Below are 13883 nucleotides of genomic sequence, written 5' to 3'. Positions count from 1 at the left end.
TGAGTCAAAGGCGCAGGTCGGTGGAGATCTAATCTCCATCGTCCGGTCGATTCCGTCTAAAACCCAAAAAATGCCCCCCAAAATCCGATGACACAAAATCTAAGATCCGACGGTGGGAATCCATGTGGCGTGACGTGACACCTCCCCGCGAACCGGGAATGGCCATGTGTCAGCCACCGAGGTTGAAAGCCGCCAGATTTCACCGGAATCCGACGAGCTTCCTCCATGGAATGGCCTCCTATCCCATTGGATGCAAAGGGATACACATCGGACAACTCATGACCAAAACTAAACGTGAAGTGCTTCCAGCTTGCAGCTTCATACGCAGCTCGCCAACCGGACCGCACAAATCGAGCACATTTCCTGGTGAAATGTATTGCTTTGTTGAGATTGACTTCATTGTCGGAGTTGATCGCTACCACCAGCTACCCATCTCAGATCCGTCTTTGTAACAGCTTTTTAAGGACGAGTTCCTCACTCAGACGTGATGGATTCTAGTGATGCGCGCACCGGAGCCACAATTATTGATGGCAAGGCCATAGCTAACGCCATCCAGCAGGAAATAGCCCAGGAGATCACCTATCTTTGGAACAACTATGGCAGAGTAAGGGCCCCGAGGAGTACATTGTTTGTCAATTCCCTTGTGTTCAGCTGAGGAATCGTCTTTTCTGTGCTATAATCCTGTTTTCGCGATAGAGATACGGCAAACACTGCACCACATTAACGATTTGGGCGGGTATTTACGAAATGTGAATTGGGCTAGGTGCCTGGACTCGCCGTGTTGATCGTAGGGGACAGGAAAGACTCGCAAACTTACGTGCGTATGAAGAGAAAAGCTTGCACTGAGGTGGGCATGAAATCCATTTCGGTGGATTTGCCATCTGATGCATCCGAAGATATGATTTTGGATCACGTTCTCGAGCTGAATGCGGATCCTGAAGTGCATGGTAGTTTCTTAACTCACTCTCGTGATAACAGCTTTTCTTGTGTAACTTTTCCTGACCCCTCAGAGTTGTGGGAAAAGGGTTGTGTATTAATCTTCCCGCATAGAGGTACAGTTCTGGCCACAACGATTAAAGCGGAAGCTTTGACTTTTACCCAGGCGGGTTCGCTCCATAACTGTGCACAGCAAAGTCATCCAATTTAAGCATGAAAGATAACACATCCCTGTTCGAAAATACCTTGCCAGTACGTACGGATGAGGAAGAACATGTATATTAAGCACAATATATCTGAAATTTTCTTTGAGATACAGTTACCTCGTGAAGCTTTCCAATGGTGAGCTGAACTAGACGTGATGTCAAGCAAGTATTTATTTGTTTGCATTAAATGGAGTGTTTTTCGTTAAGAAAGCTTCAATTGATACCTTGAAGAAGGAGGATCATAGTATGAGGTTTAGCATGCATTGCATGAAACTTTAACCTGGTGCTTTTCCATGGTCAGAGATTGGCATATAAAGGACATTCTGGGGTGGATCATCTCTTGGGTAGGCTTGGGTACACACTAAGATACTTTGAGATGTATCTATTTCTGAAATTCATAGTGCGGCTGGAGGTCCTTCTGATCAGAATTATTGAGCATAAGTTGCAAAGGGCTTCTTTTTGCCATTGACAATTGACAGAACTTTCTGGTGGATTTAGATCTATATAAAGGCCCCTATGTGGGCACTCCAAGCAGTCATTTCTGCAGGAGTTTTACACTATCCAGGAGCAGACGAAGAGGCATAGCTGGACTGTGGTGCACAGGAGGATCAGCCTAGAGCAGCCACTAAAGTCTGTTGGAAACACGCAGTGATCTAGGAGAGATTTATAGCAGGAGGAGGAGCAAACAGCGTCTGAGTTTGGTGTCCTTTCTCAGCGGATGTTTGCTGAAGGTGATGGTATAGATTTGAACAAGATTTTGTACTTGGATCTAATATCTATATATGAGATTGTTTGGCTGTACATTTGTGTGTGCTCTCTTTTTATATGAGGCCTTCTCTCTCTATACATACATGCACAAGGGGTGAGTTGGCATTTGGAGTTTTTGTTGTGAGATCTCGAGATGTTTATTCCACTGCATAGAAGTTGGCTTTGGCAAGCGACTGCCTTTCTCTAGCAGGAACAGTAGAGGATTTCGAGTCAGTCTCATTTGGCCTACTGGTTCCCACTTCTGCTCTCCAACTATCTTATTCTTGCATGGAACCTTTCGGATGTGTCTTGATTATTGGCCCTTGAGCAAGATGACAGTCAAAAACCGATCTCACATACCTCGGATTGATGAGATTTAGATAGACTCCGTGGATCAACTGCATTTAGTCAAATACACTTAAAAAGCGGGTACCACCAAGTCCGGATAGTACCTAAAGATGTGCAGAAGAATACTTTTTGCACTAATTTTGGTGTGCTTGAGTATTTAGTGGTACCATTTGGCCTTACCAATGCCCCAACCACCTTCAACCACATGAAGGAAAGATTTTCATTTACAAAGACAGTACATGGATACTTTCTTCGACAACGTCCTCATCTTCAGTAAAAATGATGAAGATAAATAAAGACATCTGAAAGCAGTACCACAAACTTTTCGGGAGCACAAGTTATATATCGATGCCAAGAAAAATTAATTCTTTCTGACAAATCCGGTACTTAGGGCACAGTCACTAAGGACTATATCCTCATGGATCGTGCTAAAATTAAAAAAATTCAAGATCGACCTAATCTCAAAGAGCAAGCTTTCCTTGGTGTTCACTCATACTATTGACGTTCCTTTAAGCATTTTGCCAGAATCACAACTCCTCTTGATAATTTGATGAAAAAGAATATCCTGGACAAGCAAAGAAAAGGAAGCTTTTCCAGAATTCAAAACAGCCATGACTAGTGATCTCGTTCTGAAGATGCTTGATCTTCAACAGCCTTTATTGTCAAAACTGTGGGCAGCATCAATCCCCACTTCCTCTATTGTGGCACAGCCTTTCTCGCTACAGTTTACCCAGCATCTTATTTGCTATTCTATCTTCTGCAAATCATTGTTATGTGTTGGTTCATATTCAGGGTATTGTCGAGTGTTGGAGGAGAGACGGTCTTGTTATCCGCTGCATACAGGTGCAAGCTTCAGCAATTGAAATTCTGACATGGTCTGGGTTCCTCATGAGCACGAACACAAAGATCGGTTCCCCTTAGTCAACATCATAACCTTTGAGGAAACTTTGCTACCAACGTCTTCAACTAATGAGCAGAAGGCTTCGAATGCCTCGGCCACAACAACGGAAGAGTTGAACAAACATTGTGAACAAAGCATGCAACTGAAGCCAATGTTAATGTATAGAGAGAGACCATACCATGGTGCTTTATTTTTTGGTTGCCTGCTGTTGTACCAAGCCAAGTACCCCCACTAGATCAGCATCTTGATGAATCTCTGAGCTTATGCACCAGTCAGTGTTGTTAATTGCCACACATTCTAGCTCAGAGTGGGCTTTCACATTCTTTTTCTCCTTGGTGTAGACAGCTTGTTCTCAGTGCAAACTGTATATATATATATATATACCTTTGTAAGACTAGAAAATTTCCAATCGTACAAATTTAGATTTTTTGTTGTTAAAGTCCAAAACTGAAGAACTTTCACTATCCTTCACCTTCACAAAGGAATTTAGAGCTTCTGACGACTCCTCAATATCCGACATTGCATCGTCAAACATTAATCCGTAAATTTGATCTTGGGGCTACCGCATGGAACCACCAAGACTAATTCTTCTTTCATTAGGTTGGCTGTGTTTGGTTTTGTCTCTTTCTTCTTGGATAGCTCCTCCTTTTTCTGATTTGCTTTCAAAGTTGTTCTTCTTGCAATCATGCACTATATGTCAAGGCTAATTCTGTGCAGTATGGCGTTAAAATCTCTAATAGTGGAATGTCGAATGTGCACCTGGCAACAGCCATAAAACCCCCATGCCTTCAGGGCCTCAAGCTGTCCTATTGATAGTGACATGCCATCATCATGCTTATAATATTCAACATTGCTCACATGATCTTGAAATTGAAACGTATGGGCTGCTTGTCCTTATCTTAAGGGCTATGCTAGCTGCCTAGCCAATCTGACCGACCTGCTGGCCAATCTGTTGGTTGATTAACTGGCTAAATTTGCTGAAGTGCTCTCCTTGAGCCTAAACCATGTATGAAATATAGTAGATGGTGCTCCATAAACTAAGCCCGCATTTCTACAAGAATGGGTGAGGTAGGACATGCATGCTAACTCATGCCTCTTGCAATGGTAAGCAATAGCTCAGACTAAGGCGCCTCCATTTGCTCCTCATTGACAGGTATTAGGTCATACTTCCATCTCTGCCCCAGCTTGGGTAGCACAGTGCCTCACTGAAGGAGAACAAATCAAGATGCAAAGAAATTAATAAAATTCAGGGCAAGTGATAAATGAAGTACAAAATCTGCTCTCCAGCATCTAGTGCTGAAACATGACCTTAACTCACCAAGTCATGGCGAGGTTACAAAACAGAGGAATGAGCCGTCCCTCGAAATCAAGACATCAATCGCAGGATGGGAAGCTCAAGGGCTGTCATACAACTATGCAATTGGCTCTAGCTGATCTAATGTATAGTGGCACTCGCTGGAGTAGAAGGGTTGATAACACTGATGGCTGAATTGATGCGTCCAGTTACATCTGAGGCCGGCTGCTGCAAGGCTGCCCACCCATGGGTGTTTTGCAAGGGTGACTCAAGGCTCTCTTTCAGCAAAGGACAACTTTGCTGGAGCTGGGCCAAGGCCTTGGCGGAGCAGAATGGAAATTGACTTGAGTTTTGGCATATTGGCAGAGGCTGGTAAAGGCAGAAGCCCCAGCAGCTAAAAGTCTCAGAATTTTGGACTTTAGAACAACAAAAATCTAATTAGGAAGATTGGATATATTATAGTCTTACAAAGGTATATTTCTCTATCACCTTACCGGACATGCAAATTCTTTGAATTTTCGTCGAAGTGGTGATCAGCTATTCAACTATATCGAAAGATCTTACGTAAGCGCAAAAGGTCCAACAGCTAAAATTTTCAGAAATTTGGACTTCAGAACAACAAAAATCTGTAATTGTGCGATTGGATATATTCTAGTCTTACAAATGTATATTTTTCTATCACCTTAGCAGACATGCAAATTCTTTGAATTTTCATCCAAGTGGTGATCAGTTATTCAACTATATCGAAATATCTTAAACGGGTGCAGAAGCCCCAATAGCTAAAATTCTCAGAATTTTGGACTTTAGAACCACAAAATCTGAATTTGTACGATTGGATCTTACAAAGGTATATATCTTGGAATGGAGTCACCTAGAGTGAGTAGCTTGGTGTGGAGTGGCTTGCAGGCTGGTTCTCCATGCTGCTTATTCCCCTGTTGTCGATAGTAGCAGAGGCGTATTGCTTGCCTACAAAACTATAAATTGGCAATGTCCATATGGAAGAAATGAACTAGGTTGAAAGTGTATGGTGGAGAGAAGCAGTGTGAAGAAGGGTTACAGTCCAAGAACACGTTCTGATACCAATGTAAGAAAGAGGCTATGCTAGAAGCAGGGAAGAAGAAGATAAGAGTTGTGAAAGAAGAGGGAGGGGCAGGAAGAAAGAGGGGGGGGGTTAGAAATTGTAGGAAGTTGGAATAGATTAGGAGGATAAGATGGCAAATCCAAGGATAGCTACAAATGACTGCTGTACCCAAAGTAATGGTGAAGAACTGGAGGCTTGAGTCTGCATAAAAGTGTCTATTCTGACTAAAGTTCTTTTGCTTGGTCCTTATAGTTGGTTTCTGTGAAGAAGGTCCTTTGGATGTGGCGTCATCATAAATCTTTGCATATCTAATTGCATCCTCGAGGTTCTTACTATGATTATTCTTCACTTGAAGTTTATGTTCGTCCAACAAGTCTAGGTAAGCATTAAATGACAAGTTGCCATACTTGATGTAGTGAACTTAGACATGAGGTCAAACTCATCTTCAGGCGGAAGGAATTCTTATTTAGAAACTCTCAACCATGCATGTGATCCCTTCAGCCATCGAGTAAGAGAACATGAAGAGGACTGTTGAGGTAGGAAGAGAGGAAAGAACAAGAGCTACGAGCAGATGAGTGGATAGCGACAAATGACTGCTGTACCCAAAGTAATGTAAAGAACTCGAGGCTTGAGTTTGCGTAGTCCTATTAGCATGAAAGTGTCTATTCCAACTAAAGTTCTTTTGCTTGGTCCTTATAGCTGGTTTCTGTGAAGAAGGTCCTTTGGTTGACCTCCTTTGGATGTGGTGTCATCATAGATCTTTGCATATCTAGTTGCGTCCTCGAGGTTCTTACTATGATTATTCTTCACTTGAAGTTTATGTTTGTCAAACAAGTCAAGGTAAGCATTAAATGACAAGTTGCCATACTTGATGTAGTGAACTTGGACATGAGGTCAAACTCATCTTTAGGCGGAAGGAATTCTTATTTAGAAACTTTCAACCATGCATGTGATCCCTTCAGCCATCGAGTAAGAGAACATGAAGAGGACTGTTGAGGTAGGAAGAGAGAAAAGAAGTAGAGAGTGGACAGGATATTTTTATTATATGCATCTTTGCCAAACATCGTTGCTCAAAAGGGGCTCTCCCCGCTCGCCGCCTACTAGGTGCGCCCCCCCCTTTTCCCCCATCCAGCCCTCTCCCTTCCATCCCCACCTCCTCTGCTCCTCAGCCCACCTTTGCCTTTTCTTGGTTCCCCCCCGGCTTTTTCTGCTGTGTCAAGGGGAGGCTTGTTGTGTTATGCTCTAGCCGAGATAGCATGACCTCGGAAAGATGGGTGGGCATTTTCTCTTAGATGACCGACTTCTGTAATATTTTATGTGCGTAAATTAAATGGTCAAGGGAAGTAACTGCCAAGGTCCTAGGTGAGGGTGTATTGGCATCGACTAGGTGGTTCTGAGTGCTCAGGCCTAGGTGCACCTAAATGTGTAAAAATGCCAAGGGGCAAATGTTTTAATTGTGTCCCAAGAGAGGGGTAAATGGTGTACCAAGCTAAAGGTCTAGAATGATGACATGTGGCAGAGGGAACCATCTAGGGAACTGAGGGCTTGATGCCATCGCCTGTGATTTGCCTTGCCTGTGATTGACGAAAAGCAAGAGAGAGAATTAGAAAATGATCGTTTCATTTGGTATCAGAGCGTGCAGGCTGAACGAGGGGATTGCGACAAGAGAAGCAAGGTTTGTCGTATAGAAGCCACAAATCTCAGTTTGACAGACCGTGGGCGCGAACGCGAACCACACCAGACAGTTCCGGAGAGGACTCAGAATGGGAATGGACTCACAGAAAGAATTGAAATCCTGATAATATTGCGCCCGGAAAGGACCTTGCAACGAGAGACAACAAGGGATGGATATTTTGTTATCGACGCCTCTTCTTCCATCTTGCCATGGATGGGCCACGCATCTACAGCTACACCAACTGCCGTTGTCCTGTGGCCAGTCATGACGATGTGATCTCCAAATCTTTTTAGAGCGCAGACGCGGGACTTCTTGACGTGAGGACCTGGCTTCTCGCGTCAGGGCTACTTGAAGAGGGAAGCAGGTCGAGATTTATTACATGCCTTTCAATTACGTGGGCTACAGCGACGTCATAGTTACCAGACGCGCAAGCTTCGACGCTCTCAGTCTGGTTATGAGAATTTGGTGAAGGGGAGGAAGACTCGCTCACAAACATATTGATTATGTCATTGGAAATGGCAGTTACACTTGAGACCGCTGCAATTTCAATTCCAAAGCTAGGCATACGACTGGCGCTGATGTAATATACTTTACTAGCTTGGGGGAAAAAGCTTTAGAGCTCAGGTCTTTATGCCTTAGTCGTGAATGTGGGCGAGCTAGATTCAACACTAATGGTCACGTAACTAGCCCGTGGGCTGAGACTAATTTCGAAATAGAGACCAGGCTGGTACGATTACCTGCAGAACAGTAGCTTGTTGGTAAACTGAAAGGAAAGAGTAGAGTGGACACATTCAGAATACTTGCATTATGGAATGAAGAAGAGTGAGGTCCTTATGTAGGCACCTCTTACATGCTTACTGACATCACTGATGACTTCAGAGCTCCACAATCATCTCCTCAATCTACTCCTAGATTCTCTCAATCATCCTATGTGGCTTTCCACCACCTAACTGTGCCTCTAGCACTCACACATAGAAACCAAGGTGTGCCTGAGGCATACACCTTGAGATATCCCAACAAACCCCCCCTCAAGGGAATCATTGCCATCGCCTGTGATTTGCCTTGCCCGTGATTGACGAAAAGTAAGAGAGAATTAGAAAATGATCGTTTCATGTTGCTGTTCGAGCAGCCTCTTCGGGCCAATCGTGCTTGGGCTTTGGAAGCTTTTTGGGGAACTTTTTCCCCATCTTTACTAGCTGTGGCTGGCCAACAAGTGTTGGGTTCTGAACTAGGGATCCGACTTGCTGCTGCAGCCCTTTGTTTGGCGTTTTTTGGGGCTGTTGCTCTTCCATCCCCCCCCCCCCCCCCCGCCCCCCTTTTTCCAATCCTTTCTATCCCTCCTTCCTTTGTTACCAGGGAATGCAACCTTGGTGATGACTGTCCTTTGGTCTGGACCTTGACTCTTCTACCCATTTAGATTGCACTTTTCCCAGAGGATAAACAATAGGTGAAGATTGTTGTTGCATTGGTGGATTGCATTGCTGGCTTCACACCCAATGAGAGCCAGGTGTGTGATTGGATATAGGCGAGCTTGCGTTAGAGAGTCACAACATTTAGGAGGTCACCATCTACAAGAAGGGAATGTTTCTTCTTCAGCTGAGTTCCCCTGTCATCACTCAGGTCCTCGTGGAGCAGAGCCCGGTTTTCCTTGGCCTGCATTGGTATTCTTCATTCCATCGTACCATGGATTCACAATGCATGACATGGATTCGACGCACTATGTGTAACGTTTTCCGGTGACACTCCATTTGCCTGACCTCCCGAAGGAGTATCGTTCCATCCTATCTTCTATTGGGGGTGCTTTGGTACAGTGTTGGAGTCCTTGGCTATGGCAGCTTCCATTTTGGAAGATGATAGGGTTCCTTGGTGATCGTAGGCTACCCAAAGTCGTTGCCAAATGAGACTCTCCTTGAGACCTTGAAGGAGAGTGATTTCTGTTAGAGGGTTGATATTGCAAGGTTACCAAGGCATTGTCTTGGACGTAGACAAATGGGATACCTAGTTAGAGCCTTCCCTCGCAGTATTCCTTGACACACCACTTCGCAGCAGCCTCGCTCAAGCCCCCCCTCCCAAACTCCAGACCCTCTCTCCTACCCTCCCGAACCTTCTCTCTCCCCTCAGCTTGGGGCTCTTCAACCCCGCATCTAGACCTTCTCCTCTCCTCCCGCCTCCCTCCATTGCCACTGTAGCGAAGTGGAGGATCATCCTCACAACTCATTTGCAATCCTTCCTTCTCCACTCCCGCTTCCCTCGCCTGCGGCAGCCTCTGCTTCCCCCCACCCCCTACAGTCTCCTTTGCATCCTCTCCCTCTCTTCCCCTCCTCCTTGCCAATCCTTGAGCGCTCGCCTCTGCCCAAGCCCTCTGGCTAGAGTGCGACTTCAGTTGGCTATTTTGCTTTCTCCCAAGACACATGTGGTCTAGGTCTTTTAGTGGCAATGATTCGCTGAAGATCAGAGGAGCAACTTAAATAGGTCACACAGTGGCTGTTTTGAACCAATGCACCAGTTGGCTAGGTGTGGGGATCTCTTTTCTGATGCAGTGGGCAATAAAAGTGGACATCGAGTCAATCATACCTTTGGTGCGTTGCCGCACAAGCACAGATTATTCCCTACCCAAGCCTCCACTGAAATCTTGAGAGTCCACGGTTGTTTTATATGCTTCCACACAGAGGACGGCCTTGTTTGTCACCACCTCCCCCCATCCCACAAGTTGGACCGTGGTGGGTTGGAAGTTTAAACATGCATGGTCTTCATGATGGAGCACATTAGCAATCGCACAGTAGTTGATTCTTTGCCCTAGGATGGTTGAGCTGTTTGGGTTGCAGATGCGGTTCAGAGGCACAGTGAGGAGCTTTAGGCACATGCACTGCAGCGATGACACCCTCGCTTTAGGAGTGGGGGATAAGAATTGACACAAGACTTGGCTTAGAGCGTATCGGGGAGCAGGACCCGGTCTCTTAGTGGCTTGTAGACCAGTCTGAGGATGCATGGCTTGACTTCCCGGCAATTGAGATTTGTAGGGTTGAGTTCTCCTTCCACTTCTTTGGGGCCCATTGGATCCGGCAAGGGGATAGAAGGAGGCAATTACAATGCTTACGTGATGGGAGAGGCCAAATGCACTTGAAGCGTTAGGAGATTCTAGAGATGACCACCACTTCCTACCAATAATTGTTTCAGTTTGAGGAGTTGTCCCTCGAGATTCTTGTAGCACGGGAGGCAGTCTAGATAAACACTTTAGCAGTAGAGTCTCTTTGAGCAGGTGGAGGTAGTTGGAGGCCCCGTTCACAAATGAGGAGTTCTTGAAGGCCCTTAAGGCCTTCCTTTTGCAGAAGTGCTCTGGCGAGGATGGTTGCAAAGGCTTTCTTTATGTGCTTTTGGCAGTGCATACATACACCCCTTCGTTTTGCATTCTAGGAGACCTTTTGACTCAGGCCGATTCCCACAGTCCGTGAGTCTGGGTTTGTCTGATCTTGAAAAGGGGGGGGATCGATCGGATATTCGATAGTGGTGTGCCTGATCACTTTACTGGATACGGTATACAAGATCATAGCCAAGATCGTGAGTCTCTAGCTGTGGCCCCATCGCACTAACACCATTCATGAAACTCAGACAGGTTTTGTTTAAAAACGTAGTATCCTAGACGAAATAGAGGGGTCCTCGAGACTTACTAGAAAGATATAATCAGTCCATGTGAAGTCCAAGACTTATGAGTCATTTGTATGTCCGAGCATACCAACACTTTGATCACCCTCAACTGCCACTTTCATGGATGCGGATAAGGGCAGCCATTAATCTGTGTCGGCCTGAGGTCATGGAACCAAAATCCATGACTCGACAAAAGGTATGCAATCACTTGGAATGCTATGTCAAGCTGAAGTGGGGTGACCCCGAACTCAACCAAGGTGATCTGATGTGGGGCTGGCAGCTCATTGCAGGCCATCCATGCTAGTAATAGAACTGGAAGCCTCTCCACCCGATCCCAATCCACCTCCACTAGGTCGATGTCCCAGCATGGGCTGCCATACATACTGGCTGGGTGGACCAGTGAGTCAAGGAGAAGAGACTTGGTTCGAGGATCTTGGAAATGATGGGGAAAACACTAGTGGTCAAGTCTGGCAAGTGTGGTATACCCCTTTCTTAGTTGGGCCTGCAGTGCTGGTTTCATTGTTAGGATTGGGCCAAAGAAAAGCACTTCCAGGTATATGTAAGATGCAACGATTTCTACAACCCGTCGAACGTGAATTGTTCTCAAGATTGACCTTCAAATTGTGTAGCAGAAAATAGACTATCCTCACTCTTTCTCTTGCTCAATACTTACTGCAACTGCAAGATGATGCATTCAATACACAAAGTGATGTTGTGGATGTGAGTGAGAGAATCAGAGGGAGAAAGAAAGAAAGAAAGAAATTTTATTAGAGTCTTTGGAAGACCGATGGGTCTATGAGACTGAAAGAAAACCTGATACAAATCACAGTAAGGGTGGAGCTACTGAAACGAGCATCATCACCCATGCTGAATCCTAAGTCTGATCATACATAATCAAATCAAATACATCTGGATGTAACAATGAAAAGAAAAGGATTGGAGCGGAGCGGAATCCTCCATATGTCATGTCGCCCTAGTTGGTGCATAGCCGATGATGGGACGTTGGTGCCCGTCAAGGGGTGCTGTACGTCTCGGTCTCCTGGACAAGGCTTGATGCAAGACCAGAGCCACCGTGACTCCCGTGGGACGTATCCCGGGTCTAAACAATGACGGGAGGTCCCCCAGAGTGATCTGTGTGTCCCCTCGATGTCTCGTGTGTCGTGCTGCGGTCGTCGGGTCGGGGTCTCTATCACGTCTGCGGCTAGAGACTGGAGGATCAATGTCACTCGATGAGAAGAACTCTGTGATCCTGCTCTGAGAGGTGTCTAATGATGTGGCCAAGCCCCGTCGCCTGAGTAAGTACTCTCTGTGTCGGACCTCCTCGTGAATGAAGGCTGCGAGGCATCTCTGATCTGGGTAGGCGAGGAATCTGGAAAGGAGCTCGGCGCTGTCTCTGAAGAGGCATTGGTAATGACCTCGGATCTCGTAGTACACTGGGCACCTGAAAATAAAATGCTCCTCGACTCGACCTCCTGACAGTCGCACAATATGCATAAGCGATGCTCCCTAGGAATCCCTTCTGCTCTACTGCTCTCTATGCGGAGGCGGTGTGATGATACTTGAAACTGTCCGATGGAGATCCGTAGTGAGTGAGGCATATGAAGCTCAGTGTACCCCGGTGGTGTGATGAATCCCTCCTCCGAAATACGAAGACAGTAATCTCTGTAGAAACTCAGCTTCACTGGAAGCTCCCTCGGCTCCAACCAGGTCCTAAAGGTGTGTAGCTGCAGGAGATCCTCACGAATGACTTGGTTGGTGTGTGGCCCGATCGGCATGGTGCGTGGGAGTACCGAAGGGGCATCTAAACTGTACTGAAAAGGAGGTATCCTATCGATGTGGAACCCTAGTCTCACAAACCATCTGTGAGTCCGTGCATACCAGCATTGCTCGTCTCTCTCTCCTGCCAACCTCATGGAGGAATCGAGAGCCAACCATGGCAACCTCTGTCTCCCTGATGTGCAATCCCCATATGATCTAACCCGGTGTAGATATATAATGGTCTGAAAGGTTGCATCTAGTTGGAGTCGAGAAGCACCAACGGCCTGAATGATGTGATGTGGTACAGACGGTTTCCCTCGGATCATCCGTGAGAGCATGAGGATCTGCAGGCGCTCCACCCGTGTCCACTCTATCTCTGATATGTCAGGCCCCCAACAAGGGCTGCCATACATACCGGCTGGTCGGACCAAGGAGTCGAAGAGAAGAGCCTTGGTCCGAGGGTCCTGGAAGTGGGAGTGGAAGCATTGTCTCTCTAGCCGAGCGAGTGAGGTGTATCTCCTGCTCAGTTTGACCTGCATTGCTAGTCTCATCGTGAAGATAGGACTGGAGTAAGTGTATGAGGATACGATCTCAACTGGTGACCCACCGAAAGTAAAAGTAAACTGCTTCCGTTGCATGTTTGCTTGAGAGGTGTTAAAGATCATGACCTTGGTCTTGCCAAGGTTGACCTCCAAATCATGGGATAAACAAAAAGCTTGCAGTGCATGCAGGTGTCGCTGGAGCCCCTCGGGTGTGGACGACAAGAGTGCCACGTCATCCGCATAAAGAAGAATCCTGATGATGATCCCGGCAAGTGAGCAACCGGTCCCTCCGAACGCCCCCATGAAAGTCTCAAGCTCATCGATGTAGAGGCCAAACAGGGTCGGTGATAAGGGACAACCTTGTTTGACTCCTATGGTACTCAAGATCTCATCTGTCCAACCTGCGCTTGTTCGAACTTGGTCTGAGACTCTCTCATACAGTGCCATGATTGCCCAGATGATCTCTTGATCAAATCCCAGTGTCTGAAGGCGTGTGATGAGACGAGCTCGAGGTACTGTGTCAAAGGCTTTGCGGAAATCCACAAAGCAGCAATATACCCTCTCCTTCCATGATCTGGCCTCCTCAATGACACTCCTGAGTGTGAGTATGTGATCCATAGTCCCATGGTCTCGCCTGAGACCGGCCTGACCCTATGCTCTGAGCCCTCTCATCTCTGCGAACAGGCTGACTGACGCATCCAATACAGCTGCATAGATCTTGGACATCACATGTCCAATCATGATAGTCTT

General features: G+C 46.2%; 1 protein-coding gene across 1 annotated transcript in view; it reads left to right on the top strand.

Moving 5' to 3' along the window:
• The first annotated feature begins 287 nt into the window (after nt 1-287).
• Nucleotides 288-13883, top strand: part of LOC147894994 (Amino acid dehydrogenase family protein) — a 44387-nt gene continuing 30791 nt past the window's right edge. Inside the window, exons 1-2 of the mRNA XM_087383515.1 lie at nt 288-604; nt 764-947. Coding sequence (XP_087239641.1) covers nt 488-604; nt 764-947 — 301 coding nt within the window. The 5' untranslated portion in view covers nt 288-487. The remainder of the gene's footprint in view (nt 605-763; nt 948-13883) is intronic.

Source organism: Dipteris shenzhenensis, chromosome 13 (genome assembly GCF_047967505.1).
Source record: "Dipteris shenzhenensis isolate YYH24624 ecotype China chromosome 13, Dip_SZ_1.0, whole genome shotgun sequence".
NCBI classification, from domain to species: domain Eukaryota; kingdom Viridiplantae; phylum Streptophyta; class Polypodiopsida; order Gleicheniales; family Dipteridaceae; genus Dipteris; species Dipteris shenzhenensis.
Note: the sequence above shows the minus strand (reverse complement) of the source record. Positions and strands in the feature narration are given on the sequence as shown.